Source organism: Rhea americana, unplaced genomic scaffold, assembly GCF_003343005.1.
Source record: "Rhea americana isolate MKP2758 unplaced genomic scaffold, rheAme1 scaffold_409, whole genome shotgun sequence".
Lineage (NCBI taxonomy): Eukaryota > Metazoa > Chordata > Aves > Rheiformes > Rheidae > Rhea > Rhea americana.
The window spans coordinates 192,136-220,097 of record NW_028186545.1 but is presented as its reverse complement, the minus strand read 5'-3'; the positions used below and the strand labels follow the sequence as shown (position 1 = coordinate 220,097).

The 27,962-nt window shown below is 39.4% G+C and overlaps 1 protein-coding gene across 11 annotated transcripts in view; it reads right to left on the bottom strand.

Annotated features, from left to right (window-relative positions):
• EPB41L4B (erythrocyte membrane protein band 4.1 like 4B) overlaps positions 1 to 27,962 on the bottom strand; it is a 183,009-nt gene that overhangs the window by 85,732 nt on the left and 69,315 nt on the right. For 8 of the 11 annotated variants that reach the window (XM_085314577.1, XM_085314579.1, XM_085314578.1 and 5 more), the window contains 12 exons: positions 26,236 to 26,314; positions 23,123 to 23,167; positions 22,024 to 22,076; positions 17,588 to 17,708; positions 16,964 to 17,051; positions 16,009 to 16,097; positions 15,613 to 15,682; positions 15,276 to 15,445; positions 15,063 to 15,172; positions 12,879 to 12,909; positions 12,094 to 12,127; positions 10,963 to 11,030 (listed from right to left, as the gene is read on the bottom strand). In XM_085314577.1, coding sequence (XP_085170703.1) covers positions 10,963 to 11,030; positions 12,094 to 12,127; positions 12,879 to 12,909; positions 15,063 to 15,172; positions 15,276 to 15,445; positions 15,613 to 15,682; positions 16,009 to 16,097; positions 16,964 to 17,051; positions 17,588 to 17,708; positions 22,024 to 22,076; positions 23,123 to 23,167; positions 26,236 to 26,314 — 958 coding nt within the window. Of the gene's footprint in view, positions 1 to 6,850; positions 8,144 to 10,962; positions 11,031 to 12,093; positions 12,128 to 12,878; positions 12,910 to 15,062; positions 15,173 to 15,275; positions 15,446 to 15,612; positions 15,683 to 16,008; positions 16,098 to 16,963; positions 17,052 to 17,587; positions 17,709 to 22,023; positions 22,077 to 23,122; positions 23,168 to 23,289; positions 23,401 to 26,235; positions 26,315 to 27,962 lie in introns of those variants that run through there. The other 3 variants (XM_085314588.1, XM_085314587.1, XM_085314586.1) reach the window with 3 other exon arrangements.

The following is a 27,962-nucleotide window of genomic DNA, read 5'->3' as shown; positions in this document are numbered from 1 at the left end:
CTCCCTAGGCTCTGAAGGCCTCATCTAGCCAGCTTTGACAACTGAGAAGTGAGCAATGTACTTATCTTCATTTTTTCCAGTCTTAAGAAGTGCCCCAACTCACTCCTTTTCAGCAGTAGAAGATCCATTTTCAAAATTTCTTGCAAACAATCTCTTCTCTCTCTTGCAGGCTAAAGGAAGACCTTCTGCAGCACTCACTCAGAATGAGAGGAAAAAGATGGGACATTTTACGTCAGAAGGTCAGAATATATGCTTTGTTTGTGTCTGTAATGTGAGAAGTTAATCCCGGTTTTGGTCAAATTGCATGCTGGTTCACTAATGAGTATTTTGGAAAGACTTGATTCTTCTCCTGAAGTGTGCAAACCCTGATAGCCAGCTCTGAAAATGCATTACAAAAAATGCTGCCTCTGTTCCCTTTGCCTATGACTCACATCAGCCACAGTACAAGTAGCGGAAAACCGATGTTTGAAGAAAAAGCCCATGCTAAAATAATTYACTGAAAGTGACAATGCTACCTGTAACATTAGTCATTAGTCTACGTGCTAGAGGGCTCCACAGGCTGGGGCTCAGAAGTGGTGTATTTCATTCAGGTTACAGATGTGGTATTGTCAGCTGTGCAATTCTCCCACCAGTTCCTGGGGAGAGTATACAGGATTAGAATTATTATTGTCCAGAAATAACCCTACTGTRAAACAGAGTACACAAAGCAGAAAGATGACTCTGAGCTATGTTGAGGAAGAATTGGTCTCCAGCTTTCTAAACGGTTTGGGGAAGGCATGCACAGAAAGGATCAGAAAATACACTCAGCCAAGATCATAGAATCACAGAATGGGTAAGGTTGGAAGGGACCTCTGGAGATCATCCAGTCCAACCTCCTTGCTCTGCAGGGTCACCTAGAGCATGTTAGACAGGGTTGCAGCCAGGCGGGCCTTGAAGATCTCCAGAGTAGGAGACTCCACAACCTTTCTGGGCAACCTCTTCCAGGGCTCTGTCACTCTCACAGGGAACAAACTCCCCCTCACATTCACGCAGAACTTCCTGTCATTCAGTTTTTCCCAACTGCCTCTTGTCCTGTCACAYGGGACAACTAAGAAGAGTTTAGCCCCTTCTCTGACTCCCTTCCTTCAGATGCTTATACACATAGATAAGATCCTCCCCCTCCCCCTCAGTCTTCTCTTCCCCAGGCTGAAGAGGCCCAGCTCTCACAGCCATCCCTCATAGGGYAGATGCTCCAGCCCTCTGATCATCTTCATAGCCCTACACTGGACTCTCTCCAGTAGCTCCAGGTCTTTCTTGTACTGGGCAGCCCAGAACTGGACGCAGTCCTCCAGATGAGGCCTCCCCAGGGCTGAGTAGAGGAGCAGGATCACCTCCCTCCACTTGCTGGCAACACTCTTCCTAAGGCACCCCAGGAGACCATTGGCCTTCCTGGCCACAAGGGCACATTGCTGGCTCATGGTCAATCTGTCATCCACCAGCACTCCCAGGCCCTTCTCGGCAGAGCTGCTTTGCAGCAGGTCAGCCCCCAGCCTGTACTGGTGCATGGAGTTATTTTTCCCTAGGTGCCGGACCCTGCACTTGCCCTTGTTGAATCTCAGGAGGTTCCTCTCCACCCAGCTCTCTAGCCTGCCCAGGTCTCTCTGAATGGTGGGAGGAGCAGCTGATACCATTAGCAAACTTGCTGAGGATGCACTCCATCCCTTTGTCCAGGTCATTGATGAAGAAGTTGAACAAGACTAGCCCCAGTACTGAGCCCTAGGGAACTCCACTAGTTACAGGCCTCCAACTAGACTCCGCACTGATGACAACCCTCTGAGCTCAGCCTTTCAGCCCATTCTCAATCCACCTCACTGTCCACTCAACTAGCCCACACTTCCTGRGCTTATCTAGGAAGATGTTATGAGAGACAGTATCAAAAGCCTTCCTGAAGTCAAGGTACACAACATCCACTTCTCTCCCCTCATCTACCCAGCCACTYATTCCATCATAGAAGGCTATCAGATTGGTTAAGCAGGATTTCCCCTGGGTGAATCCATGCTGASTACTCTTGATCACCTTCTTTTGCTCTATATGACTGGAGACAACATCCAGAATGASCTCTTCCATCACCTTTCCAGGGATGGAGGTGAGGCTGACCAGCCTATAGTTGCCTGGGTCCTCCTTCTTGCCCTTTTTGAAGACTGGAGTGACATTGTCTTTCTTCTAGTCCTCAGGCACCTCTCCAGTTCTCCAGGACCTTTCACAGATGATGGAGAGCGGCCTAGCAACAACATCCACCAGCTCCCTCAGTACCCGTGGGTGCACCCCATCGGGGCCCATGGATTTGTGGACGTCAAGCTTGCCCAGAAGGTCTCTAATCCTAGCCTCCTCAACCACAGGAAAGTCTGCCTTTCTCCAGACTTTCTGCCTCACATCCAGGCTCTGGGGTTTTTGAGGGCTGCCCTTAGCAGTGAAGACTGAAGCAAAGGCGGCATTCACTAATTCTGCCTTCTCTGTAGCCTTCATCATCCCAGCACCGACCCCATTCAGTAGGGGGCCCACATTTTCCCTAGTCTTCCTCTTGCTACCATTGGATTTAAAGAAGCCCTTCCTGTTGTCCTTGRCATCCCTTGCCAGACTCGGTTCCAAATGGGCCTTAGCCTTCCCGGTCGCATCTTTACATACTCTGATTGCATTCCTGTAATTCTCCCMAGTAGCCTGTCCCCTTTTCCACRTTCTGTGGACTTTCTTCTCCTGTCTGAGTTGTGCCAGGAGCTYGTTGCTCATCCATGCAGGTCTTCTGCCCCTTTTGCTGCACTTCTTTCTCCTTGGGATGCACCACTCTTGAGCTTGGAGGAAGTGATGCTTGAATACTAGCCAGTTCTCTCACTCTCCTTCCTTCTGGAGCCCTAACTCATGGGATTTCTGCAAGTAGGTCCCTGAAGAGGCCAAGGGTTACAATCCTGCCTGTTGCCTTGCCTTCTCTACACAGGATCCTGAACTCCACCATCTCGTGGTCACTGCAGCCAAGGCTGCCCCCAACCTTCATATCTCTAACCAGTCCTTCTTTGTTGGTTAGGACAAGGTCTAGCAAGACATCCCTTCTCATTGGCCACATGTCAAAAAGTTATCATCGATGCACTGCAGGAGTCTCGTGGACTGTTTGTGCCTAGCTATGTTGTTCCTCCAGCAGATGTCAGGGTGGCTGAAGTCTCCCATGAGAACCAGGGCCTGTGGCCGTGAGGCTACTTCCAGCTGTCTGTAGAAGGTCACATTGACTTTCTCTTCCTGGTGAGGTGGCCCGCAGTAGACACCCACAATAGTGTCCCCCATGTTAGCCTGCCCTTTGATCTTCACCCATAAGCTTTCTACTCCTTCTTCATCCACCTGTAAGCAGAGCTCGATGCATTCCAGTTGTTCTCTCACATAAAGAGCAACTCCACCACCTCTCCTCCCTGGCCTGTCTTTCCTAAAAAGCACATAGCCATCCATGACAACATTCCAGTCATGCAAGCCATTCCACCATGTCTCTGTGACTACAATGAGATCATGGCCCTATGACCATACATAGATCTCCAGTTCCTCCTGTTTATTCCTCATGCTGCATACATTGGTGTACAAGCATTTCATAGAGGTAGTCGTGCTTGCAGGTTTTCCAGGAGCAGTTCAAGGGGATCCCCCATAGCCATGTCTCATATGCACATCCCCAGCTGCATGGAGGCCCTCTAGAAGCCTCACAACTTCAGCTGTGTTTTGTTGACTACTCTGTCTTTATAACTCTCCCTTTCCCCCATCCTTCCTAGTTTAAAACTCTCTTTACCAAGCTGGCCAACCTGTTGGCAAAGACACATCTGTCTCGCTTAGTAAGGTGCATCCCATCTCGCCCCAGCAGTTTTTGATCTTCAGACAGCATTCCATGATCACAGAAACCAGAACCCTGCTGCCACCACCAGTGGCACAGCTACTTGTGAACTTGGAAAATCCGTCTACTCTTTCTCCTATTCTTCCCTCTCAGTGGCAGGATTAAGATGATTGCCTGGGCTCCCAGACCCTTGACCACCCACCCAGAGCTCTGAAATTCTGCTTGATTGTTTCTAAKTTGCCCTTATYATCATTAGCACCCACTTAAAAGAGCAGTAGAGGGTAGCAGTCTGATTTGTGGAGGTGCCTTGGCAGTCTTCAGATGACTTCTTGTATATGAGCTCCTGGCAAGCAGCAAACCTCTTCAGACAGGAGGTCAGGTCAGCAGATAGGTGCCTCCGTCCCCTGCAGCATGGAGTCACCCACAACAACCACTGTCACTAGGCACAGGGTCTGTCAGCCCAGTTGCTTCTCTTGAAGCCACGCCCAGCTCTTCCTCATCCTGGAGGGCACTAAACCAGTTCTTCAACTGCAAGCGGAATTCTTCAGGAGGAGTTGGGGCCTTTCTCCATCTACAAGAAGTGACCATTTTCCAGCCTTCTTCTACAATGTTGTGATGTACTGTCTCACTCAGCACAGAGTCCTCCAGCAACACCTTCCTGCAGGGGAATGGAACTCCCAGAGCAGCACGGTCTCCGAGAATGCCCTGCTCATCTTCACTGATGCTTCATAGTCTGCTGACTTCTTCCCACAACTCCTTTACCTAACACCACAATTTGTCAACAACAGCACACCTCCTGCAGGAGAGCTGTCCAGGCCTTCTGAAGAGGCCCCAAGTACTCCCTGCAGCCTGAGACCTGCAGAGGTGCATCTGCTGTCAGAGGGTCTGTCTGGGTTGAAGCTTCTGACATAGCTGATGCAGCAACTCCAACAGCTACAGGTGAATGTGCTTTGCAGTGTGTTATGAACATGTTTGTGGAAGCGGGCACTACAAAGATCAGAAACAAAGATGCCTTCTTGCATCTTCCTGCGCACCTTCTGCACCAACTGCTGCACCAACTGCTGCCTCTGTAAGATGTATCAAGCAATTCACAAAGTGTATCAAGCACATAGAATGAAGTCTGTTATTCACCAGACTTCCTATCAGTGTAATTGCTCAGATACCTGGCACTTTACTCATAACCGCACCCCCAACGAAAAAAAAATCTTTTAGCTGAAGCAAGGATAGCGTTTATCACCTGTAATCAGACTCCAAAAATTTCTCAGCATATGCCAGACTTGTAAAAAGATTTCAGACTTATACAATGAATGGACTTCAGAATTGGGTGGGGAAAGTTTGCACAAACAGTTCAATGGGCACTCGTAAGAACATATTCCATTTAATTGAGAAAGTGATACTTCCTTCAGGGAGTATGCAAGGTTTTCTTTTAAAGCAGCTTCCATGTATATGTAAAATACATATGGAATGGGTTGATTTCTATGATGAGACAATAGTGGTATAACATGCTCTTCTACAGCAAGTAAAAATAGCATGGCATTTCTGCATGGAAACTCTTAGTTAAAATAATTTAAGACGATGGAAAAATGCTTACACAGCAGAGATGTGATACTGACATATCAAAGAAAACTTTCTCAGTATTTTAAATTTAAACAAAAGGCACTACAGTTAACATCTAAATTAACTAAGTGTTTGCCATCTTTCCCCTCTTTCCCCCTCTCCCTATGTAAACTGGTTTTCAGCTGTGAAGTGTTCTGCCTTGCTTCAAAAACCAAATTGCATTTCTAATATCACAATGCCCATAGTAGTCCTTTAAAAAAACTATTTTCTAAGTAAGAAGTGTGCTAATTTTACAAAAAAACAAAGTAAGCTTTTAAATTTAAAGCAAGTTATTTGCACCATCAGTCTCGCTGCAGGGGTATCCATACACATCACTGTTCAGGTGATGTAAGCTGCATGAGGCAGAGCAATTCCAGATTTAGAGTGGAAACAGATTAAAAAAAAGAAAGGAAAAAAATTGTCCTCTTTTCCCAATTGCATCCCAGCCCAATTTGCTACTAGAAGTCAACTATGACCAGAGCAAGGAAAGACAGAGAAATTGATCTGTTCTTACCTAGCTGATCACTCCGTGACATTGCTGGTACAGATATCTTCAGACCACAAAGAGGATGTAGAAGAAAAAAGTAAGAGGGGAGTGGGAAGTGCGTGAGCTTCTTCTCCAGAGAAGCAGTAAGACATACATTTCCCCCGAGGTGACATGCAAAAACTGCAGAACACAGAAGTCCCACAGGATAGTCTTCACTTGTGTGCAGACCTCCTGCATGAGGCATTTTAACATTTAAAGACTGTTAACATTTTAAAGACTGTTTTAACATTTAAAGACCAGTCTTGTGCTGTTTTTTCTTGAAATCTGTCAGGGACACCACTCATTCAGTGCTTCTTCAGCAATAAACCAAGTCATAGATAAAACACATGAACACTGAGAACAAACCACACAGAAGCAAATGAAGTTAGACAAGGACAACACTATACTATGAGCATAGGTGTGTAAATCATGAAGCAACAATTCTCCACTTAAACTGAGTTTTCTACACAGTTTTCTATAAAGAGTTTCTCCTTCTCCTTTCCCTTAAATACAGTGTTGATGAAAAAGAGGAAGACTAGCCTCATGAAATTGAAGTCAGCCTCTGTGACTGCCCACCTTAGAGTTACTCTGTGCACTGAGGTGTGAAAGTGCCAATTACTGTATTATACCTCCCCCGCCCTGACTGTACTGAAAATGCTGATCTAACACAGCATTACTGATCCCAGGGGAAATTAGGAACAAATGCAGCAGTGTATTGTATCTACCAACCCTCCCTCAAAGCCTTTCAAAAATAAATAATGCATCATAACCAGAACAAGAAGGTTGAGAATTTTTATTTGTACTTAGCACATACAGCAAAGATTAAAACAAATATTTAAGATAACATTTGTAAACAAGTATTTTACAAAAAGTTATATACCATCAAATCTGCTCTGAAAAAATTCAGGGTTATACCCATTTATAAATGTACATTTATCAAGTTTAAAACTACTTTATTCTAAAGTATCCCAAATAAAAGATTTATTGATTCCAACAGCTGCAGAGAGACCACAGATGTTAAGGCCAAATTAAAACAAAAAGCATGAATGAAGATGGCACTATGATTCCCAGATTCAAAAAGATAGGCAAGTGATCAAAATATCAGTCAAGCCTATTAAAAGACCTAGGTTTGTAAAAATATACATTCAACTTTGCAAAAGTCTAGCTTAAAAAAATAGAGCTATTTCACTGGATCATTTTCCTCTTGTAGTGTACTGATTGTGAACTCTTTTTTGAATTCTCTCAGAGAAAAGTTTTCAGAAGGTAGTTTTAGGAAATTGTGTAGTTCACATCCATAATCACATTAAAAATGACAAGATGACAACAGCACCCTTTTAGCAAGGATTCATTTTCAACATTCTTACAATTTATAGCAGCAGGTATGGTTTGAGGGAAATGATTAGCAAGTCCAAAATGTAATAGACATACTCTACATATTTTAGTGTTTTTATAGTGTTTTCCCTATAGTTTTTTTTTTTTTTTTTTTGAAGTTAGGCAAGCACCTCTTAATTTTCCTTAAGAAAACAAAAATTAAAGATAAAAGAAACTCAAACCTATGACTACCACGACATGTGCCCTTTGTCCATGAACCATTTTAATTGCCAATTTGAATTATGAATTTCCCTCCCTCCAATCTCCTATTTACATATCAACTACAAAAATGAAGTTTCTCAAAATTCATCTATTAATTTAACTCAAAAGAAACAGGAAGATAAGAAACAATTAAGACATGCATGGCTGATCCTCAACAGCAAGCAGACAGTCACATCAGATGAAAAAGTATGGTAGAATGCAAATCCCCCAGTATTTCTGATCTTGAGGCACCAAGAATTCTGATCAGTTTTCACAGGTTTTTCAAGATTTCTTATAAAAATACGGCAAATACTTTTACCAAGAATGTCCATGAACACCAAACAAGGATGGACATACAAAGACACACACATTATACACAATGCACAGAACATACTGCAGACAGACAATGACCATGGAATGTAATGATCGTCTAAGATGGCAGGTGAAATGAAGATGACTTTCAGAGTGTCGTCATGAGTTTATCTTGATACACCATACTTGGGACTCCTCCTAAATTCTTCTGGTTCTGTTCTTGGATATATCGTAAATTGTTGTCCTCTCCACTTGTGGGGGGTTTCCAATATGGCCTGTCGTCATGATAGGGTGGCCTGTACCATTTGCACAGTTATGGTTAGTGAGAGATGGAAGTAAACTTATGAGTGATACACACGAGTTCATCAAGTAACTGCTAAGCACGTGTAGGGAGCAAGAGACAGCTACCAGTATAGGAAGGAAATGGTGATGGACCTATAGCACTGATGCAGAATYCTCTGAAGCAACTGGGAATCTTTTTGTTTATCTCCAAAGGCTCTAAAACAGAGATCAGTCATTTAAAACCTCTCTTTTTGCTCCTGAATCACAGAGGGATGATGGAGAGGGAGCTACAGAAGGAGCCAGGAAGGAGCCAGGAAGGAGCTCCTGGCTACAGAAAAACTGAGTATGATAAACAAGTAAAATAGAGCATAACATGCAGAAAAGTTGAGTTCATGAAAATATATTTCTAAGACCTAAAAAAATTAAGATGGACAATCCTAAGAATGAAAATTACTCTTCTGTAAATACTGCCATTCACTCAACACTACTGCAGCTGATTACACTGAAGCAGCCTTCAAATTATATAGTCACTTTATGTTAAACTGAACTTACAAGCATTTCACTATGACTATGCATTGAAACTTGCAAACGTGCTAAGAGGAAAAATAGTTTTCCTCATTTGTTCATTACTTACTGGTACTTAGACATTAATTCCATTCAATTCTACAGCATATCCTGAAATCATTTTGCAGCAAAAAAAAAAAAGTATTTTTGAATATCTAAGAAATCACAACTTTTAATAAATTCTCCTTTTACCAAACTGAAGTTGCACTTTCTTTTGGTACTATTTTTATATGCTGGAGGAAATAAAGTTAGGTTTATATTCTACCTTTTTGGAGGAAACATTAAGTGAACAAACAATTCTAAAGTTATATAATGACAATTGTTAATTGGAATGAATTTTCTCACAAGATTCTACTTCTATGTCAACTGCAAGCAAATAATTTCACTGAAAAGATTCTATTCTGAAGGCTGAGATGCAACACCACATTTCATTGCACAAGTTATTTAACAAAAAATAGAGAATATGGTATTGCATATTTAATACTTTAATTTCAACCCTTGACCCTTTCTAGATTTACAAGTCCAGCAGAAATAATTACACATATTTGTGGTTTGATCTCAAGTTCATAGTTGGCTAGATTAAGCATTCTCAGATCAAACTATCCAAGATGTTAACCATGTGCAACTCTTCTACTTTGATTCCCATTACAGTAACTTGAGGCTTTAACTACACATTTAAATATTTCTACCTGACTAGGAAAAAAATTCTGAGCACTTCTTGCACTGAGTTTAAGGCACTGAACTTACAGGACTGAGCTTTTAAGTAGGTTTTTAGACTTACAGGTTTAGCTGTAAAAAAAAGTCATTATTCATATTTCACTGACCTTAATATCTTCAGGGTGCATGGATGGAGCGAGGGAGGGAGGGAAGGCAAGTGGCAGAGGGCAGGCTTGGGGGGAAAGGTATTCTACACACGTTACAATACATGATTGTGCTTATTTCAACGTTACTCTACCCCAAGGCAAGCTATTTAACTTTAAAATGTTACAGACTAGTATAAGCACAGATCTTTAGAAAAATTTCAGCAAAACCTCAAATGGTTTGTAAAATCATTAACTTCTATAGGCAGTCACTCTTTAGTAACGTGGAATTCTATACATGAAATCAGACACACAAAACAGAAGTGAACTTTAAAGAACATAAGGAATCTTGAAGTACTAGTAAAGTGATCATTCAATTTAAATGATCTTCTGTTTCTAGTTAATATCTGCTTTAACATTGTACGCTAAGAACTCCAAGATCACAGTAGATATGTCTACTTCTCTCTCTAGTAAGTATTTCCAGTCATGTCTTTGCCTTTTTCCTGCACTTCCAGGGTCAAACTCAGATTGAATCGTCTCTTCTTCTCTTTTAGGTTCAGCCTCATCTCCAGAGTCCACTTACACTAAGAACAAAGTCTACCTGTCCTGATCTAAAAATACAGAGACTACAAGGTATGAAGAATGGGAACAGAGATCACTGTCTTGGTATTTTTCAGTCAAGATAGTTTTTACTTGCCTAAAAATCTGAGCAACTTGAAAAAGTTATTTTTATTAGGATAAAAAAAGCTGATTTTTAATCACATGTGCATGCATGGAAACATACCCAYCAGCAGGTGCATGCCTCCACCTGTGTACCCCATCATGTTGTTCTTAACTTAGACTGAATTTCTTCCAAAATTTATATTAACTTAATTACTCTCAATGCTTGTTAAAAAAAAGTACACAGCAAGATAGCATGAACAGAGTATTTTTGTAAAATAGTTCTCAACTCAATGTTATAAATAATTTTGCCAACACTATCTGCAAATCTCTTGATAAATTGCTCCATATATATATTCCATGTACATGTTATTCATCTATTTTTCCACACCTATGCAGAAGATGAGAAAGAGCGCTACAAATCAGGAATCTGTTCACTGATAATTTAGATATACCCTAAGAGGATATGCTTCTTTGTTTCAGGAGATTAAATATTGATCAAATTACAGTTCATTTTATTGCAGACATTGAACATCTCCCCATCCAACATACTACAGAAATACACTGAAGTTACAYTTTAATTAAAAAATATTTGAATAAAAAAAAATATCCACCTGACAAAATCTATCAAGGAAGATAGAACTTTCCAAAGAAGAATCTAAACTGAAGTTATTTAATGGTGCCTCACACATTTCTAACTTGTTTGCTTTTCACATGCATAAAATCACCTGATACATCCAAAGTTTCACATCAATAGATTAAGGTAAAGAAAGAAGGAACCATTTTTCCATGAAATGTAGATTGCTTACCTTACATTTACAGGTGTATGAGGATGCCAGTGTGGCTGAGCAGGATGAATATTAGGATGATACTGTGTCTACAAGTGAAAATATTAAACCTTGTTAAGGAAATCATAGGAAAACTCCCCATTAAATTTAGCTTTTTGTTTGTCTGGGGCCATGAGTAACATGCTGCCTGTGAACCCTGAACTCAGAAGTACTGTTTCAGACTATTTCCCATTCAATTTAATACACATAGGAGATTGCTTGGCAATAACCTTTCTCATTAAGGCATACTCATGGGTAAATGGGAAAAAAATCCCTTTTCTGTTTGAGAGAAGGTCTTGCATATCTAACGCATGCCAGAGAAAAAGCATCAGAGGAACAGTAACCTTAATCAAAGGTGGAGAGTGAGAAAGGTTATTATTATTATACCATCCTTCAGAAGGTCACCCATCTACAGTGACGACATTTCTCTCTTATCCACAGGTCTTGATAGGAAACAGTGAAACAAAATCCCTAGCGAAGCTTTTATTAAAAAAACACTGTTAAGTTCTCATGTCTGCACACAGTTTAGATGAAAGCACAGCTTGCCTTCTCAGTAGCACAGAGTGCTAGTAGGACAGTTGAAAACAGAGTAAGGTTCTCTCTGGAGTGTGTAAGTGGCTGTTAAGGAGGAGGAGAGAAAAAAAAATAAAAACATACACCACATGTGACCAGCGATGATTTCTTTAAGTGTTGAGATGGGGAGATGACCACAAAAGTGAACTTGTTTGTCAAGGATCCTCCTCCTATGTGAGATGCTGCTCTAGACAAAAGTGTTGCTCACAGAACAGTGTCCTGGGGTCCATCAAACACACAATCCCAAAGGGTTTAATCTGTGATTTCACAGAATAGGACTGGAAAAAAGGGTGGCAAGTGGAGTGTTCTCAGCTTGCAGAGCATCCCAGAACACGGGGGAAAGCAATAGACTACAGTCCCTCCACTATCCCCTGAATTCCTAACTTGGTGCTGCTTATTTCTGAGCTGCCAAGGAAGTCTCACCCTAGAGTAAGGAAAGGGGAGCAGAACAGTTGTCTTAATTAATTGACAACAGCAGTATTTACCATTAAAGTAAGAAAACTTTAAGTAAATATTCTCCCAAACAATTGTTATGCTTACCTGGTAGTTATGGACTTCTGGAGTACTTTTAGCGCTAAGAAAAGAAAAGAAATAGTTTTTATGAAATCAACACTGACAAACACCAAAGGCATGCATAAAAATGCTATTCAGATTCTATTACTTCTATTACTTAGAAGTAATAAAACCATGATTCTATAACTATCCAAAGGAAAATCTGTTCCTGGCAGAATCCTGCCAAGTCTGCTTAGGTTTGGACAGTTGCATGAGTGAGGACACATTTCTGAAGAACTAAGAAGCATTATTCTTATTCAGACTATCGTATTTCAYTCAACTGCATAGCCAAAACAGTTTATCTGCACTACTAGGATATTCTTATACAAACATCCATACCACAATTTCATATAGCACAAGGTTCTACTTTCCAAGGAAATATTACATTGAAGTTTGGATCCAGTTTCAAATATTTAGGAGTATCAATAGTTCATTCTACATTCACACCACAGCAGTTAGAGTACAAAAAAGAGAAGAGCAAATCTCTTCTTTTTACATTTATGAAGCTAGATAAATTAGGATAATGGCAACAAGAGCAAAAAGGAAGAATGATCTTAGTCTGGTCTCAAAACACAACAAAAAAATTGGAAGCAAAGTCTCATAAGCAGTCCCCCAAGGAGAGTCTAGTACTACATAACAACAGATCCCAAAGCAATTCATTCCACACCAGAGAATTTATGTTGACAAATTCTGATGCAGAAACAAGGTCTTCAAAAATGTTTTTGCCTGACAACAGCACTTGAAAGGAGGGAGAACTTGGAATAGTCACTTACCACAGTTGTGCTGCTTTCACGGGATTGTTTGCTTAAAAACAAGAACAAAAAACTTAGTATGTGAAACAGAACAGTGATTTCACAGCCATTGTGACTGGAATGTTACAYGACAGCTTAAACATATCCTCATTCAGGCATATTTGAGCAATGTTAGAACTGCAGGTTCAGCCCTGTGCTTTCTAGAATTCCCATGGGAACGCATGACATGTGAGGCAGCCATGAACCACCTCCTTTTTGGCAAGAGTGAAGGCGCACCTGGTGCCACTACCACAGGTGGCAGATGAGCATTGTTCCCAAAACAGCAGAAAAGAAAGGCTTTTAGTAGAGTGAATTCTGCACAGCTATACCACTGCTTTCCTCAACTTGCTGCAGCTGCCATATAGCTGCCAATAGCACTACATCCCTGAGAAACTCGAATCAATTTTGCATCTTTCAGAAATCTGAGTGTTCTTGAACTTGGTAGTGGCCTGTGTTTTATTACAGTGAACCAGGACAGCAAAAAGAGTCTACCAGCTGGGAATGGAGGAAGCACTAAGCAATCTTCAGCAGTAAGATCTTAGCTTCTGCTTTGGAATGACTAGAAAGAATGGTGAAGATGGCAGTTGAGTATCTAGGATGCATCATTTCTTCTTCCTGACAAAAAGCACATTTTCAGGAAGAACACTGAAAAACTGCTAAATGATCCAGCTCAGAATCCAAGACTGTACTGAATGCAGAAAGTGGCTATAGACTTAGCACACCACCATAGAAGCACAGGCAGAGATACCAAGGGCTGCAACAGAATCCAGAGATTGTGGGTTGCAACTAGGAAAAGGTCTTAACAGCCCAGAGATGTGTGAAAGACAAGAACTTAATAGGATTTTTTGCATGAACTTAAAGAACATGTTGTTGAACTTTCTGGAGGGAGCTGCAYTCTTAATGGACAATCAAGCCTGAAAGAAGCTTTTAGATGGCTTTTAGACTTCTCAGTATGAGAAGATCATATGTAATATGCCAACATCTGAACAAAGTGAACATTTCTTGTCATAAGAGGAAGAGCTTCATCATCTGGATATAACACAAGCTCTGCCTGGCTGCTATGCTCTAAGTAAATTGAGTATAGGCCACACACTCTTTTCCCCCCACCTCACAACTCTATGTCTTTGCACAGAAGATCAGAGATGCAGATCTGACAGATCCTGATATTTTTTAAAAACGTAACTAAAATAGACTATTTTTCTACATATGAGATCTTCCACACCTGCCATATAATTGACTGTTCTGTATCATATACCATTACCTCTCATATTTATTAATTTGCTTTTCTGCAATAAATAGACATATAGTATATGGGGGGACTTACAACTATCAAAAAACATGCATACTTGCTTTCCTCCTTCTTGCATTCTACAAAAGGAGGAGATAAAGGTGCCCCCACAGTGCTACCACAAAGAACTTTCCATGGGACTGAGGTTTATGTTCTTGGAATGCATAGCAACACAAGGACATCCTAAGGGAATGCCAGCTCACTCTGCTCCACACATAAGCCACACCTCCTGCCTCAAATAATTAAGAATTCAGAGGGGTGTCTTGGAAGGCTGCTTCCTAGGTTTTTCTACAAAGAATAAAAATCTCAGCTAAGTTATGAAGTAAAAATGATAAAACCACACAGGGAAATCAATCCCTTGTCCTTCATTCAAATTCAGCATATTTCAACACCCAGAGAAAGCTCATTAAGCTCAGATCTGGGACAATACGCTGCCATAGTCAGCAAAATAGCAATAACTGAATAAGGAAGCTGCTCAATAACCCTAAAACTGTCTGGGTAGATTGACAAGCTGGTGAGGCTTTTGAATGCTAGACAACAAATACACTTTTTCCAAGAACATGTTACACATTTTCCTCATTGAATTCGATACAACTTCTCTCCTCTTCTCAGTTGAGCAACAAAATGAACCAGAGGAACCTGTATCTTCAAACATGGGGGATAGAATAAATATGGTGAGAGTTTGAAAACACTAGATACAAACAACAGACTTTGATTTGAGTTGAGAAAAATACTTGTGAGCTCTGATTTTTTTAGGTGGCCTGACATACTGTGTTTTTCCTATATTGTGGTACAGATTTTATGGTTATAGTGATATTTACGCAAGTTAGTAGGACAGCTACACAACCAGTACAGCAATCATATGTACAAACACTTACTTTTAAAAGTTGAATGCCTTCGAGAAGGATATCGCTTGCTGGGTCTTCTTTCAAACGTGCTAGTTCTGCGTAACCTTGTCCCATGTGTTGCCTGATACTCTGTACGCCCACTTAAAATACAAAAATGAAACAAGTTAACCACTGTCTTTTGCTGGTTGTTATGTCTGCTGGTTTGCATAAATACATATATCTTGTTTCTACCTCACCAAATACCTGAATCTGAAGCGTGATCCTAGCCTTATGAAGTCGGATCTGCTAGATTTACTGTTTGCTGGGGCTCGCAGCCTGAAGAAAGCATGGTGTTCAACTGCACACTTCCACAAGTGTTTGCAAGTTTTGGCACTGTCTAACCGGAAAACAAATGTGTGCTCTTGCTCTCTGCCCTAAATGCAGAAACAAAAGCTTTGCAAGTTGGCATGCATAGTATTAGTTACTGCCCACAGTAAGGAAAGAACAGCCTGGTCCAACAGCATGCTGAGTCCCCTTTGTATCCTCCTCAGTCCAACCACACACTTAGTTGGATCAGGTCCAAGTAAGGGAAGAAAGTTACCTGTTCATCATCTTCTACAACAACAAGTGTTAGTTTGCTCTTTTTAAAGTCCATTTTTGTGATTTTAGGCCTAAGCATAAAGGAAACAAAAAGAAAATTAAAAGGAATCCAGCATTTCGTAATCCAGGAGCCCTCTCCCCTCCCAAAATTTGAGAGTTTCCAATTCCAGAATACTTCAGAGATTGMAATAAAAATACAGTTCCCTGCCACTTGTCTGTTTTTCAACAAATATTTCACATTTGAGACTGCCACTCCTAACCAGGAAAATTCACCTTCAAATCTACTTTAACCTTGTATATTCAACCTACATTACAAGATATAGTCAAGAATCCATTATTTACAGAAGATAGATTTCAGCATTTTAACAGAAGGGATTATAAAACAAGAGCAGATTACCAAAAGAATAAGCCTATTTTGTTTGCTCCTTCAAAGATCAATATGCCTGTTGGTGTCAGTCCAAGAGCATATTCGCAACCATCTCTTCCCTACAAGCAAGTACAGAACCAATAATCAATCAGCAGTTAGTATTGTAAAAATTAGGGTAGTGTATCAAAATCTATATGCTTTAAACTATACAATAAAGTTTGCATTTTTTAAAGATTACAGAACAGAAGGATATACATAGATGCTAGGCATAACTGGCTGAGTTTCGGCAGCAGGGAAGTGCAGGGGTGCACTGTGTGGGAAGAGGCCCTGGGCTCTCACAGCCCCTTTCAGCTGCCTCCAGAACAGATGTAAATAGCCCCCACACCAAGACATATTTAAGAAACAATGGCAGCTGAGGGGCAGGAGACAAAAGGAAAAATGTGGCAGGAGACACATGGAAGGGAACATTGACGGAGACACGACTGGAGAAGCACTTTTTGAAGGAGGCACTCTGTGCAAGAACACAGACAGCCCGAAAGGGACTGTGGCCTATTGGTGACCCACATTGGAGCAGAAACACCCCAAAGAGACTGCTGCTGATAGGTGAGTCGCACAGAGAAGCGGTAAGAAGCCAAGAGCAGAGGAGGAAGAGAGCAAGGAATGACATGTTGACCCCAACTCCGTGTGCCACCTATCACCACCCTGAAGAAACTGGGAGGGTCTGAGTGTGAAGTGTGGCAAGAACAGGTGGAGTTCAGCCTAGGAAGGGAAAGGAAAGATGTTAGACCAAAGCTGAGACAGAGAAGGAAGAGGAAAGGCATTTCCCTAAGTGTTTGTGTAATTCTATCTTTTACCYCCCTCAATACCCAAATCAGTAATTAAAAGTTTAGGTTAATTGACAATAAATTAAATTAAATGCAGTTCCCTGAGTCGAGATTGTTTTCTGATCTAATATTAATAAAACAAAATATAACACAGATCTTACCTTAACTACGTGCATATCTACACCATACATTTCTAGCCATTTAGCTTTGTTCAAGTAGCACAGTTCAGCTTGTGCTGGGCTCTTCCCCCTATAACATAAAATTTATTTTAGTTTACAGCACAAAACTTTTGACTGCTTTAAAATTCCTTCCTATATTGCTTTTCTTCCAGTCCTCAATTTTAATAAGATTGAAATTGCTGAATGAAATTTCAGGTTTAATTTAGGTTTAATTTCAGGTTTTAATTTAATTTATCCTCCTTCCTCCCAGTTAAAATAAAGTAAAAGGGCAAAAACTGAAAAAAAAATCTGAAACTGCCAGTGCAGGTGAGTGTACAGGTAAGATGGGATCATTGAACAAAACAAACACGAAAGGATCTGTATGTTTAAACTGTTATGAAATCACCTAACCACAGAAAAGGAACCCCCTACTCCTATTCCCAACCTTTCCCAGATGAAGGTTTGCCATTTCTTAGAGGGGGATTTTCAAGGACTGCCTAGAAAACTTCTCAGCTCAAACATAAAAGCTATTTTGTGTTTGCTGGAGGGGTTCTTGTGGACATATCCAACTTTCAAGAAGAAGAAAGCAGCCTATTGCTAGACATCAGGCTCATACAGGTACTGTACCTGCACTCTTTCCATTTCTGAAAAATGTCAAATTCCATTGCTTCTGTCTGGTTTGGTGCAAACCTGAATTCAGACACTAGTTCTGGTGTGTGCTCAGGGTGTTCACACTCTCCCAGCTCAGCTGTATCAATTAAAGAGTTAAAATCATAAATATCATGGGATTACAACAGACATTTAATTCCATAACCTCCACAAGACAATGATCGATGATAACAACTTTCAAAAATATATTCTAGAAGAAAACATTTTTGCTAATGTTGCAAGTTTTTTAAAAAAAGCCAAATGCCAAAATGTCTTATAGCAGAAATTGGATTAAATCATTTGCAGGAACAGTTTAAGCTGATAGTACAGAATCTAATTATTAAATAACTGCAGCTGTTCCTCTGCACTTTATAGTGTCCAAAGGAAATAAAGTTCCTATTAAAAACAAAATTCAATGCTTTATTTGTTCGGAAGTTACTTTGAAGCTTCCTCTCACTGCATTATTGTTGCACTTTTCAGCATTTCCCATCCTGCTATTTGCTTTGTTACATTACTGCACAAGTCCAAACATGACGATATTACCTAGTGTCAAGGAACAGTGACAGGGTGCTTTTCGTTGTTTTTTTTTTTTTTTTTAAACCACAGCATTGTAATATTTGGGTGAATTAACTTTTAAGAAAACAAACGCTGAAGCACAAACATAAATTAGATGACACTTTCTACCAATTAACTTAGGTCCTCTTATCAATTTTTCTAGGAGCAGAACACTTGCAAATTCTCCTGAGCTCAGTGGGAGATGCAAGTGTTCGGCATCTCACTGATGTACGTCTTGCGCATGTTAAGTTTCTTGCTTTGCTCCTAGAACATCGCAGCTATCTAAAGAGGCTGCATCATCACTGCTTTGAGACTGAGAGACAGACCACCAGTGGCAAACAGACTGTTCAACAATACCACATATACACCTGACATGCACCTTCATTCCAAACCTGTGCTTTGTAAGCCAGTGTTTCTTTATCAATGTGAAAAAAGTGTAGGGGGGAACTAAATCTTCCAAAGAAAACAGTTTTATTACTTTACCTATAACAGTTGCAAAAAAATTAAAATGAAAATTCCTTTCAAGGAAACCGAAATCAGTAATTCACACTCGATGCTCAAAAACACCTAGAAGAATACATCGAAACCCAGGAAGTTTCATTCATAATGTAATCTGTTGACTAACAAATCTACTAGGTGTTTTTGAGCACTTGACCTTAATACAAACACTTACCATTCCACAAGACATTAAACAAGTTTACCAATCTTCATTTGAAACTACTGCCTCACACACACCTTTTTCTTCAATAGTATTTTTCCATTATGACTTATAGTATTCTTATCTAAATATATTTTTCTTAAACAGATGCATCTCAGCTGTGCTGCTGTTCCATGCAAGTTTGAAGACTATTTAACATAGACGTTGCTAAGAATTATTGGCAGACCAATCTCCAGCACATGAGAGGGAAGCCACAGCAAACACAATAGCCAGAAGAACCTAAGCAAAAAAAGTAAGAATCTGAAGTTTGATGTGGTGACAACCATCTAGGAAAAACACAGGAGATTTCTCTACTCAGAGAAGAGAGAGAAGACAGAGAATGAAAGCTGGCTATGTTATAAAGAAGATGGGTAAAGATGAGAACTACTGTTCCAAAGAATCATGAGCACAGAGGACAAAAGCACATACAGGAGGTAAAGTGAGAAGTATTAGTTACAAAAAAATATCATCCTTGTTTCTCAATACCTGCACTGACTGCTTATTCACTTTCAGGTAAAAAAAAAAAAAACACGTGATCATTTTGATCTGTATGTAAAGCTCTCAGAAACGGGTCTTGGGAGTAAGAGCTGGCAATATTCACATCAGCTTCCTCCGAAGGGTAGAAGGGTAAGAAAGAGGAGAGAACTGCAGGGTCAGCAGGGGCATGCCCATAGTGTCTTTCCTGGTGGAATCAAGCTCCTCAAATGGCTCAGCAGGGGACCCCATCTCTCCCCTTAGAATTTTATCACAGAATATCATGCTTTGGTACGTCCTCCCTCCAGCCTTTTTTTTTTTTTTTTTTTTTTTTTTTTTTTTTTTTTTTTTTTTTTAAAGGTTACATAAACTGTTAGTATTCATCACTTGTGTTCTTAAATAAACAACAGCATAAACTGGGGAACAGTTTTAAAAAGGAATTTTCCTAAAAAGCTTTTAAAAAGTGCAAAAATATGTTTATCTGTAAATACATTGCTGAATCCTTAACATAAAAGCAAAACAAAATTTGCACTATCACATCAAGAGTTCTTATGATTAGAACAGAAAACAGTAAATTTTAGAGAAAGTTTCCCCTCAGTTTTTATTAATAGTTCCAAAAGCATACCTAGTTAAAAACAAAAGCAAAAACCGGATGAGACTAATGACTTGGTTAAAAAACTTATTATAACAGTGATGATACAAGTTTCTTTGATTACAGCCTTTATGTAGGCTAACCCCTACRTGAAGCATATGATCATGCTTTCCATACTGTAAATTCATGTTTTCTACAGAAGTTCCTTTTCAGGACTGGCAACAAAACAACAATTTCTGTTTCAAAGACTATTCATACAAAATGCCAGCCTACGAAGCTGTTAGAAACAATGGAAGAATTAATGTAATAGAACAAACTCCTTTAGAAACAAAACATCATAGCTTTAAAGTTGTACCATAAAGACAAAAAGGTCCCTCTTTCAGAGGGTTTAAAGTACCAATTCCTAAACAGTCTTTTAGCTTCTTCTTCATTTTAGAAATGCCAGATTAAGATGAAAGATTAGGCTTTAAATGTTAAATAYAACTGAGAAATGAATAATCATTTTACATTTTTAAATACTTCTGCCTAATTATAAGCTTCCAATATCAATACAAATATAAGAAATGTTAATAGGAAAAATTTCTATTACAGCATATGCGAGCAGAGATGATACATGTAATATATTACAGTGCCAGTAAACTATTTTGGAGAAACTTATTGCTATGCAAAACTGAAAAAGGTGTAAAATATAAAAATTTTACTACAAATTAACTATGTTTCTATAGACAGCTTTGAAAAGTGTAAGTTTAGATAACTACAGACATTTTATAAATATCTATATTCCGCAGATGGATGATAGACAGCTACTATATTACATTTACATAGTAATTACAGGTATTAATTACTACCCAAAATGTTGAGGCATCAAGCTATTATTCTTTGCTTGGTTCTCCTTGCCTAGACCAGGGGTGAGGTTACTGGTGTTTTTCTCTGTGAAAATGGAAGCAATGAATCAAAGTAAACACAGGATCCAGATCCTCCCCATCTCAGAGATACAAATGGAGTTTGCCTAGAGCAAGCAGCTCCCTGTACACCTAAAAATCCAAGTCATGCCAGAGAGATGCAAACGGATTTTTTTTTTTTTAATACACACTTAAGATTTCCTCCTGTTGCTATTCTGAATTGAATTCCCAGTATTTACTGTCAGCTTCATCTGGAATCACTGAGTTATCTGAATTGTTGTACTAAATTAAGAGACTCTGCCTAAGCACTCTATGTGCCACTGCCAACCACCCAGTGGAACAGGATCCATATTTTTTCCTGTCAGTTGATTTTGCTGCTGAGATGCTTAGAATGATCCAGATCATGGCACATTCTTCTGGAAGAAAAAAAAGAGAGCTTGACCTGAGCTTCATTACACATTTCCCTGCTCCAGCCACAACACAATCCTCCTGCAATGGAATAAGTTTTTGTATTAACGCCTCATGGCAATAAAACACTACTTTTTTTCTACAACAAACTAATGAAACCTAGTATCCTACTATTACTTTCTTTTATATCTTGCTACCTCGCTCCTAACACAGAAACAATTCCAGTTCTTCCCTTTCSACACAACTCTCTCCTCTCTATTAGCCAGAGTTCCCTCCTTCAGGCCCTGTAACCATCTCCTTGCTTCTCGCACCCTGCACATGGTTTCTCTCTCAAGAGCATCCAGGCAAGAGGCAGTCCCTGTTCCAGGCTATGCCTGCAGGGACCGGGCTGCCGCCATGTGCGTGTGCACACGGGCCAGCTGGCTCATCAACCTAAATACACAACACAGAGCCTCCACAACTCAGTGTCTCAGTGCCCTCAGCTTTTCCCCCCACCTCAGGGGGCTCTTTTTTCTTCTATTGAGCCCCTGGGATCCCTGAATCCCTGGTATATTTATGCTTTTGAGACTTTATCCCTCATTAAATTTGCCAAGAGGAGCTAATACAGTTTTGAAGTTATGAATGCAAAGCAGGCAGGAAAGCAATCTCCCCAAACTACTACTCCTTAGGGAAAGGAATACCACTTATATACAATCAATGAGAAATCATTAGTAACAAGGTTTGAAAAGAAACTAGCAGGCAAGTTTTTAAAATAAATTAAGGCAAATCATGAAAAAGAACTGCATACCTTGAAGACACAGAGCTGCTAGTTCAACAGCAGTTTCATACGGGCATTTCAGTCTTAAAAGGAAAGAAACAAACTATAAAAATCARGCCATTTTTTTCCTCAGGGAGTTCTTCCTTGCTTACAGCTAAAAAGCAGTCTGATATCAGAAATGGAAACATTAACCTCCAATAGAAATGGAARCATTACTTTCCACAAGGTCACTCATACCAAACTATTAATGATATAAATCATCTAAAATTCATTTTTACTGGCATATATTTATTTCCTAATTTGGTACATTCTCAGTATCATTGAACATACAATACGCTCCATCATATGGCAAGCTTAAACTAACATAGAAATCATTAAATAGGAATAGTAAGTTGATTTTACTCCAACATATTTTAGAACCCATACATTTTTTCTTTACAAATTAAATATGTATTTTTATACATTTTATATATTATTAATAATATATTTAAATAAATATATACGCACAGATATAGGTAGGTGTGAACTTATTGGCCAGGGTGAGACTACAAATATACAAAATGTTTTTTCTTTTTCTTTTTCTTTTTTTTTTTCCAGAGTTGACCTATGCAAACAGTRATGGCACTGAATAATCTTTTCCTCCTTTATCTCTCACATTGAAAAAAAATCTAGCAAGCTCATTTTACATTTCAATAGCCATAAAAAAAAAAATCAAGACATTCTCTGCTCTATTTACGTTGTCTAACTATCCCCCTCTATCCTTACATTGTTTCAACCAACAGTTGAAATATGTAACTAGGCACTAACAATAATAGATTGTTAAAACAATCAGGTAGAATACTTGGCGCAATATCAAAAGGTATGGACACATTTTATCCCCTGGTCACTCCATTGAAGTTTTTTCCATTCTGTTTTTTAATAATATAGTCATGATGCACATAAAGCCACACAGTTCTGCACCACAAAGAAAAAAAATGCACCTGAAATTGTAAACCAGGTTTATCATCTGTATGTGAATACCAGAAAGGATCAAAATGATCGCACAGTTAAATCACACAGTTTTAAAATCACAGAGACTATCTATTGTAAAAACTTTAAAGTACAGAGGCAAAAGCCAATAGATACTTACTTCCCTGAAAGAATGTCTTGCCGGAGCTGTAATACAAACAGGTACCTGACAGATGAAAACGCAAGAAGTCAAAAGCAATTATAATGCCATATTATAATTGACATTGCCCTAAAGGAAAAGTACAAGCAATCCATAAGTAGTCACAACATTTCCATAAACTTGCTCACAAACAAACAGAGATCTTTGGCATCACCAAGATACACCCCGCAACCTTCAAAGTTCACTTCGCTTCACAAATGTCCTTCACTAAAATCAGGAAGAGGAGATCATTCCTCACCTAGTGACTGTGTTCTGTACACTGCCCAAAGCATTGCTATTTAGGGAGCAACTAACAATGTGCTGCACTCAGAGCACATACCTCAGCATCCTAAGTTAATGATACTGCAATGCTTTCCTGCACTGGGTCTTACTTGAACTAGGGGATCTAGAGAGAAAACATAGGCAATAGCACGAAGAATCTGGGACTACCTGCTCAAACGGAAATACAGAACATGGAGAAAGTTCAAGCTGGGCGGAAGGAAAAGCTTGGACTGAATTTTCATTTAACATCACAGAAAAGTTTTGAATAGGAAAAACCTGGACTCCATGGAATTGCAGAGGCACAGAGCAACCCACACACTTATTTAGAACATGTATACAGCCTAGTGTTATAAATTCTTGCTAATCTTCAGCTCCGTGCATTCTTGTGTATTGCAGCCCCTCGGAGTTGGGGCTGAAGGCACACAAGTGCCCTGGGCGACATGAGAACATTGTACAGGACAGAACGGCATGAAARCAGGCTTTGCCTTGCTCTGCTCCAAACTGAGAGGCGAGGCTTACAGTGGTCAAATTAAAACAACAGAGCATGAAGCACTGAGGGTCAGAGCTAAACACAAACCTACACCTGTCTTTACAAAAGATGCTAGACAGACAGCACAGGAAACATTTTGCATCACAGAGGATGTAGTGTGAACATAGTAAAGATCAGTTCAAATCTGCACTGGCTCACAGGGCTTACTCTTGATTGTTTTCCTCTACACAGGCTGACAAAGATTTTCATCTCAAGTTTTGGTATTCTAAATTAGCAAAATATACTTAAAGTCTCCACAACATACATGTGCATACACATTCCTCTGATGTTTCTCTAACTAAACTAATGAGGCTCCATGAGAGTGTCAGATACCTTCCCAAGTGCACAGAATTTTAACTGTGTTCTTAAGTTAGAAAAAGAGAGTAGAAGAATTCCAACACTCTCCCATTACTGTGTTAATTATGACAATGCGGTATTTACAGCCTCAGTAGAAACTCTAACAACTTGTTTTTCCCCAAAACTAGATCATTACTTTTTTCTTCCTTCTCTTACCCTGATTCAATTTCCATTTTCAATCAGTCTGAAAATACTTATTGATCACTGTTTTTTATTTAAATTGTTACATGGAAAATATGGTCCAGTCAGCATGAAGATTCTTTAAAAAAGAAAACTATATTCAGAATTACTTTTCTCCAATGTAAAAGAAAAGCAGTTATTTGTTCACATTAAAATCAATTTCCAACTTGTTTTCAACTTTCAATCACTTTTACAACAATTTTCTGTCAATCTTGTAAGTAAAAAAAAAAAAAAAACACTCATATCACTGAAAATGATAAAAATGCTTTTCTAGTTAATAGTTTTCTCAGATATCACTTTTCAGCACCAGAGGTTAATACTTCTATAGGAAATGCCTTACTAGATCACATCAATGATCACAGAGTTCAGAAACACATATCTAACAGTGAGTATAATCACATGCTTCAGAGGATTAAGCAAGAAATCTTGTGGTAGACAGTAATGGAGTAATTTGACCTCAGGGGAAGTTTAATACTTGTCAGACATGCTCCCTGATATATGAAGGCTTATATCAATTTTCAAAAAAAATCTAATATTCCTACTAATTTAACTGCATTTTCTCATTACAGAAGCCCAATGATCATCTTGCTTAAATCCTTTAAGACCTTAATGCTCAATTACATAAGTAGCAGTGAGTTTTATAGGTTAATTATGCAATGTACAGGATTACGCTCTTTTATTGGATTATCACTGCTGCACCTAATTGATAATGAATATTAAGATCTCCATGGCAGTTTCATAAGCAGGTCCTGACAACTAGCTCCTCGATCTTCTGTCTCAGCAGTGAAAAAATACATGATCAACACAGCAGGTAGGAAAGTAGATAGTAAAYACAGGCATCCGCAGGCTCCAAGTTTTACATAAACATCACATACACGAACTAAAATAGTCAACAACTTTTAAATGCCTTAGTCTGTTTGGGAGTTCACTGATTAATGCCAAGCATATTAAAGGATGTAGAAAATTCTAGAAAGTGAGAAACAGGAAAAAAGATAAAATAACATTACAGTATATGATCACTATGGAAAGACGACAGAAGAATGGCAGATACAAAAAGCAAGCAAAACCTTTTCCTCCAGCTTCTCCTTTCATAACTTGCAGGATATTCTACAGATTGCACCAGGGTTGTATAAACCCAGCAAGGTATCGTCCTCACAGCCCAGAAAACAGCCCATCAGATTTACCCAAAGATCCTCAGGCGTTTTAAGTCATCTTTATACAATACAGTCCTTGTAATTCTGCCACACGGGGAACTCATAGGGAAGCGGAAGAGACAAAACAAACCTCCTATAATCTCTTTACTTTTGCATCATTATTAGTTCTGCTCCCAGGTTCTGAGCAAGATGGGACAAGGCACAGAACTGGAGGTTTAGTAGTACCTGATGGAAAGTCCCTGCAGAGATATGGCAAGCGCATGCTACTACAAAGCGCATCTGTCTCCCAGCAGCAGCTCTTTCCACCCAACACTGGCTGTCTTTGCTAACTTCAGAGTACTAGAACACAACTTTTTTTTTATTTATTTATTTATTTTTTTTTTTTTATAGACTAACACACTTTGAGAGGCCCAAGGATGGTTTTTGGCAGCATAGAAAAAAGGTGATGTCCCTCTGATAGTAGGAAAACATCTAAGTAGTCAGGCAAAACTACCATTCTTCCTTACAAAACTCTAATTATGGACTCACACCTCCCACATGCCTTAGATGCCTTAAATAATCTGTTGCTTATTTAATCGTGCWCTATTTCCTACCTTGTAAACTCCTCATGAAGGTTGTTCGGTTCTGATGAATAGTACTTAATTCGAAAGTGCAACGTGTACGGAGGTCCAACTGTATAYGTAGAGATTTTAAACGAGGGAAAAAAAAAAAAGGTTTACACCAGTTATGGTTCTGCTAAAGCAGAACAACAAGCCACCACCCCAGAAATACAATCAAGTATATTCTTAAACTCTTCAAAGCAGCATATATTTCATGTTGTTCAACTTAAAAATGCAGGCAGTGGAAAGATTCAGAYGACTAGCATACTCCACAATTCTCTAATCATTGCATTAATCAAACAACAATTGCAGCATGCTACCAGTTATGTCACCTCTTGTTGGGAAGAGGGAAAGAGGGATATATTTTCAGTCACCAGGTATAAATACAAACAAATCCAGATGATCAGCTTTTACTAGACTCATGTATGTGATTGAGAACAGGTAAGAAATAATGTGAAGAGCTCTGGAGGGGACTCTGAAAGATACCCAAAATACAGTAAGTTAACAAATTCCATGAAGTGGAGCTGCAAGAATCATTGTTTTCTAACGACAGAAGCCAAACACCAGCTCTGACTTTGTATGTAATGTAGATAATAAATGTTACCCAGTCAACATGAGACTGTGACCCAATATATTCTTAGTAGCCTAAGCCCCACCTTCCAAGCTGACAGCCTGTTTGTATGTTAAGTGTTTAAAAAATTATTATTTTTCTTTTTATGGTTTTCTATAAAAACCCACCACCACAGTATTTGCGTGTCTATTAACAATCCATTTTACTAGAACATTTGCAGCCAAAACTCCACTAATTAAAGCTTTGGTAGTGTTYTTCAAGGATATCTCTAAGAAGATAGGTTATAGTACCCCAGGCTGACAGTTGCATACCACCAGTAAAGGCTGGCATCAGCAAGATAAGGACTTACTTGCCCACTGCTGAAAAACCACAGCAGTGAGCAATGTCCATCATGAAAGAGGCACTGTTTTGAAAGCACCCCCTGAATGCAAGGTAAAGAAATGTTTTCTGCTGCAAGACAGACCTTTACAATATTCATCAGGTTCCTTTCCTCCTCAACAGTCCTCAAATCAGGGGTCAGCCAATTTGTTTTTAAATATAGGCCTTTCGTAGATAAAAGGCAGAGAAAATARTGCAACTAAACTGGTTGAAGCAGTTATATATTCCATATTTTGATTCAGATCAAGGAAAGGACAAACTATTACACAATGTGCACCTGCAAATCACTTAGTCACTTAGGGCAAAGCAGGCTCTGATGTGCAGAAAAGGTGAGAGAAAGCCAACCACCAAAAACTTACCAGCAGCAGGTATCTTTACTATCTATTCTAGCAGACCAACACTTGCATAGCGAGGGGTGAAAGCAAACTGCCTCAAGGCTTTGGAAAAAAAAAGCACCACTGTTCAAAGATCTTCTCAATATTCTGATACTTCTCAGAAAGAGAGGCAAAGCACCACTAAAGAAATTGAGTACCTGTCCCAAGTCCTGCAAGCAGGTTAACAACTTGCTTGCAAAGCACTGTATTTTATTTCAATCACATAAAACTAGCATTATTGCTTGGCTGAAGGCAGTTGTCAACAGTTTTAACAAAACACGCCAGTGCTGATGCTGTTCTGTACCCAAGCCTGCAACCAGTATCGGAGAACCAAGAGCAAATTACCTGCCTCAGTCAATTCCCACAAAGAACCTGGCAGTTAACCCAACCTCTCCACC